At 38.8% G+C, this 5,800-nt stretch overlaps 1 protein-coding gene across 1 annotated transcript in view; it reads right to left on the bottom strand.

Annotated features, from left to right (window-relative positions):
- Positions 1 to 410: 410 nt before the first annotated feature.
- The window catches only part of VSTM4 (V-set and transmembrane domain containing 4), a 32,507-nt gene continuing 27,117 nt past the window's right edge, over positions 411 to 5,800 (bottom strand). Inside the window, exon 8 of the mRNA XM_010182869.1 lies at positions 411 to 536. Within this exon, the coding sequence (XP_010181171.1) occupies positions 411 to 536 (126 nt within the window). The remainder of the gene's footprint in view (positions 537 to 5,800) is intronic.

The following is a 5,800-nucleotide window of genomic DNA, read 5'->3' as shown; positions in this document are numbered from 1 at the left end:
AAGTGGACAGCTTTCCTGGTCAGTGGTCTCTGTCTTCAGAAACAGGCTGACGTGCACAGATCCTGCCACGAGTTCTTCTGAGGCTTGCTCAGATGTTCATGTTTGCAGCTGGACTTGTCACATTAGCATCAAAGAAGGAATAGTGTTTAGTACTGGAAATGCGTCAGGTGGAATTTCAATCCATTTAAAGGGCTAAAACTATGAAGCATGTCTCTGGGAGGTCACTTGTAGACCAGCTGCTTTTTCTATGATTACTTTCAACTACATTTTGTTTAAAAGTCTCATAGAAAAATAGAAGTACATGAGTGGAAATAAAAAAATAAGGACATTTGTATGATTTTTTTTTTATAAATAGTACAGCAAGAATTAAATAGAACACAGACAAATGACATTTATACAGACATGAACTATTACAACTTGTTCTCTTCAAAGAGTATCTGTGCATAGACTGTTGTACTGGGAATGCCTTTGGCTTCCTGAATCGGCTTCGTAAGTTCAAGTTCAGCATATGTTAAATTCTCCTCTGTGATTTTCGGCTAGGAAACAAAATCAACAAGTTAGTTATAATGTTGTTACCGCTGAATGTCAACGATGCCTTCAATATTCTATAGAATGGGCTATATTTTGTCTCTTGCGTGTTAATTTTACTATGCTGTTAATCAATTTAGCGTCCACTAGGATTAATTCACAGAGGATTAAATAAAAATAATATTGCAAATAAGGAACAGGAAATAGTAGAATTTTCAACTTAATTTCTAATTTCTCCTTGTTTGGGTTGTTCGTATTAAAATAATCTCAGAAAATGTAGCAACAAACGAAAGAGTTCCTGTAGAATTGTTTGTGGGGCCCTAGTACTTGAAATGGATTTCAGTTCATCCGTAGAAGATTAAAGTCTGGGCTCCCTGCAATTTGTTCTCTTATCTTCTTGGATGCTATGTTCTACCTGAATATAACCGGTGTCCTTAAGTTCAAGCCTAGAAAGGACAATCAAAACAAACCCAAAACATCTCAGCCATGCAAACTGTCACAGCCACAAGACTATACCTGGTAGAAAAGGTTGCACCTCTGAGACCAAGAAAGTCTTTGCCAGTTGTGTACTGAAAACTGACTCAAAATTCATAAACCAAGATTTTCCCATACAGTACTTAAATGTTATAATGAAGAAATTGAGAATATTTTCTAATGCCAAGAGTTTCCTTTGTTTTATGTACTGCAATTTATGCCTTTCTGATTTAACATAAATGATTCCTGTTTCCTTAAAATGTAATTACTGAGTAATTACTATATTGTCTTCTGGCTAAAAAGATAAACATCTAATATCCTCCGAAATCAGTCCCTGTGCTCCTCTGCTTCCTGTCTTTTGCACTGCTCTGGAATCCTCTCATTTTGCCTTGACAGTTGCTCGCACTGCATTTCAGGTTGTTTTCCTCTAGGTGGATCAGTTTACACTTTTACAGCATTAATTTAATCTTATTTCTTCACTGAGGATCTGATACTGAAATACTTTGTGCTGCTGCTGCTGCCAAGTGGTGTCATTGCAGTCAGTTGATCCATACATGTGAATAAAAGGCATTGGCAGGGCTAACTGCAGGACCGTAATCTTTGCAATTGACTATTCACATCCTCTTTCCTCCCTCCCTCCCTCCCCTTCTTGCATCTGTAGTCCCATTTGATCTCTGCTTCTGGTCCTCATTCACTATCGAATGCTCCACTGTTGACTGCACAGATTTCCTGCTTTCGTTGAATACTCTGGTGTAATGATGTAAAAGGGCTTCCTGTGGATCCCAGCCTGAGCTTGTATGTAACAGAAGTAAAATCTTACATTTCTTTCCTTTGTTCATGTATTGGGACTGAACTAAACCACAATGTTTAGAAAGACATCTGTCCTATCCTGGCTTTGGCTTAAGGAGTTAGAAAAAAATCCTTTGGTCAATTGCGCTCATGATTAATTTTTAGATTCCCCTCTTCTTTCCAGCCTGAAAGTGGTAGCCTCAGTTTCTAGACATTTAAGTTGCTTTTGCCTTTTTTTTTAAATGTTAAAGATCCCTTTTGAGATTTCAAACCTGCATGTGCCCGTCTATTCACTAGGTAATACAGAGGCTAAATACAGAAGCTGGACATCACAGTAACAGCAGCAAATGTTAAAGATTTTATTCTCAGTGTATGACAGCACATCTAGCCCCTATTTGAAGGTACTGGGAGCTTTGCTGACAACTTCAGTGGGTGTCATCTCAGACCCTAAATGCATAATACACTGCATGTGAAAAGCCTCCTAAAAATGAATCTGATAAAACTTGACAAGCATGCTGTTGGTCACTGCCAGAGCAAAACTCTACATTTCCTAAGACTGACCCAGTGCATCTTTTGAAGTAGAAATATTTTCATTGTTCTGTAGAAATAAGTTGCTCAGGGCAAGCTAAATCTGTGAGTGCTTTCCCTTTACTGTTTAATTGTATTTCTTGTTATGTTTCCATTTAGAAAATACCGCGTGTCCTAAAGTAGCCAACCCAATGCCCAGCTCATGTAAATTTTAAAACTAAGATTTATGAAATCATATTGTCCAGGTGTTTTATTATATTATCTCAAAATTGCATTGTTTTCCAGTGTAGATTATCTCTTTATTCTTACTTTATTCTATTATGTTTGGATATGAAAAATAACACTAGATTCCCCAAAACAGGTCATTGGGCAGTAGTGGCTGATGTGTTGCTTTCATACATTTTTATGATGTTCCTATAGTAAACATAATTGAATAAAGCCAAAACACACTAAATAAATAATTGCATCTAGAAAAGCAATAAAACCAAATAAAATTAGTACTTTCATAAGTGGAAAAGGTACTTCAATTACTGCTACAAGCAACAGCACACCATAAAATGTGTAGAATAATTTCCCTTATGCATATTTCTAGTATGTAATAATTTGATTGAAAATATGAGGAAACACACAGGAGGTTCAAAATTGTGAAGGGTATACAGTTTTCAGCAAAGGATGCGTAATAATAGAGCATGGAAGCCAAGACTACTTTAAAGTACCTATAATAGCCAGAGTTGTTTTCCATACAGTCTTCTGTACTTCATTTATCAAGCATATGTTTAATTTAATCTTGCTTGTTTGTTTGTCCAAAACCATTTTTTTTCCGAACAGACAGGGAAAGAAAACTAATTCTACGGTTTCATCTCTCATTTGGGTTGGATAGCATTTTGGCAGTGTAAACATGGAATCGTGCCACCACCTCCTTTTTGGAACAATAGCGTGACTTTCATAATGGATGTTATAGGTGGGACTGATCCTAGGGCAGGAAAGGAAGGGACAATGAATGGCTGGCCATTCACCTCGCTCTAACTGGGCTCTTCACTTAGGAGGTCATTGGGATTTCTGTGGTCACAACATCCTTTCCTGAAAAATTACATCGTTGTTCTAAAATAATATTGAAATTATTTCTCCAAATAGAACTCTGTTCCAAAGTGACATTTCAGAATGCAGCCTTTATCTTGTACGGCTGTTTTCTCATCTTGGGATCACATACTTTGCAGAAATAGAAATTAGGAAGAGTCATCATTTTCCAGTATATCTTCTGGCAAACGCAAAATTCTTTCTCTTCCAGATTTATTCCAGCTTAATTTTAGTTTGTTCCAGTCACAGGGCTTCCCATGGACAACTATTTGAAAGAGTTCACTTATAGGAACCCTTTTCTTAAACTCTCTGCAAACTCTATCATGTGAATATTTAAAGGAAACTAAAGTATCTGTATTCATAGTTTGGGGTTTACTTCATTTGTTCAGTATATAAATGTGTTAAAAATTACCTAGAAGGGTTGCTTTGTTAATGAAAATTATTCTGGTTTTTGTACCATACTTACCAGAAATGTCAATTTTGCTCATCCTAGGCTTAGCTAGTTTGTTTCCTGGCAGCCTCAAGGATGTTTACTGTGAGTACCGTCACACTGAAAGTTCTCAAAGTTTTAACTAAGGCCACTTTTATCCAAATTTGTAATTAGGTATGAAGAAAACAAGCAAATAATAACCTCATAAATTTAACTTGTCTGGAAAAACAACTGATGCTGAATTGCACTTACAGATTCCTGCAATCTCACTGTTCCGTGACCACACCAGTTATGATGAAGATGACAAAATGAATGTGAATTTCTAATTTAAAAAAAAATGCTCTGATCCTAATTTACTATCAAAAATAAGCACAAAAGGGCTCACTTCCCAGTTCTCTTCAATCTTAAATATTTCAGTGATTATTGTTGCAGACATTTGCCTTGGAATTCAGTGTCCATATGATCTCATGTGATGGCAGTTTTTGTTTGGGGTATGATGCAGAGTGACTTTAACTTGGGACCAAGGCAAGAAAATTATGTTTATAGACAAAAATATAAATTATGTTTCTGAACATAAGAAAAAACTTTTTCACTGTGAGGGTGACAAAGCACTGGCCCAGGCTGCCCAGAGAGGTTGTGGAGTCTCCTTCTCTGCAGACATTCAAAACCCACCTGGCCGTGTTCCTGTGTGACCTGGTCTGGTGATCCTGCTCTGGCAGGGGTTGGACTGGATGAGCTTTCGAGGTCCCTTCCAACTCCAAATATTCTGTGATTCTGTCACCAAATTGAATTTTCACCTCTGAGTTTTCTGGATTTAATGTGCATGTGTCCCATGTTACAGTCAGAGCTTCGTAATGTTTTCAGTAACTCCAATTTCCTGCAGAAATACTTGAAAATGAAACCCCACTCTCACTGGCATGCCCTGTGCTTGTGAGTGAATGGATCAGGTCAGTAAGGATAAAACTTTGCCAGTTATCCATATGTTTGCTGGTCCGATTGCCAGTACATGGTAGATTGCCACCTATGGACTCACCACACTGTGCTGTTGGGTGCACACTGCAGTGCCAGGAGATGCTGCAGGAAAAGCAAACTTGAAAGGTAGAGTCAAGATGTGGTGCTGAGGTTTGTTTGATCCAGTCTCTAGGAACTGCACATCTCTGCAGGCTGCTCCACAGCACAAAGCAAGTAGCCCTGCCCCAGTACAATGAAGTAGCTCTTAGCAAGCACATGCTGAAACTACCATTTTTTCTCTCCCTTTCTCTTGCAAAGGACAGGCTCAGCTCTTTGGCCTTTTCCCTTTCATATTTGAGAAACATCCTGTTTCGTATTCACACTCAGTAAATAGCTCCTCAGGAAGAATGCAGATACTGTCCAGATGGCACAGCTCAGGAGAATCCTGTGTCACCGCTCGAGCACTTAAGTCGGAAAGTGTCTAGACAGCACTCTCCAGGCCAACTGGATGGGCTTTGGCCACAGGGACACACTATTGCTTCTCTCTTGCATGAATGTCCAGATAGAGGAAAATGCATACTGTATGCAGCCTAAAGAAAAGAGGCCAGTCCATGCTTTCCTCTGCATAACTCCTTGTCATAAGCATCTCTTCTTTTTTTGAAGCTATGGAAGGGGATGGCGCATAGCTGCCAGGTTGGCCATCACTGAAGGGTCAGCTATGGAGATGAAGGCAGGAGTGTGCTGAAGCAAAGGTTCAGCATGTTTGGTGGACAGGTTGCAGCTCCCTTGTCTGGGCTACCAGGACAGGGAGAGAGTACCTGATAGCAGTGAGATTAGGCAAGGTTTTGCGAAGTTAATAGCAAGAAAATTCACTGTAGCTTCAGAGGGAAAAGGATTAGACTTTGACAGGCCTATTTTTTAATATACACTGGAAAACCACTCTCTCTAGAACATGTGGTCTTTCTTGTGCTGGAATCATTAGTGCTTGTTAGGGCCATAGATCCACTTCATGCTCAAACGCTG

Source organism: Mesitornis unicolor, unplaced genomic scaffold (genome assembly GCF_000695765.1).
Source record: "Mesitornis unicolor isolate BGI_N332 unplaced genomic scaffold, ASM69576v1 scaffold20914, whole genome shotgun sequence".
NCBI classification, from domain to species: Eukaryota; Metazoa; Chordata; class Aves; order Mesitornithiformes; family Mesitornithidae; genus Mesitornis; species Mesitornis unicolor.
This window is presented reverse-complemented; position numbering and strand designations above follow the sequence as displayed.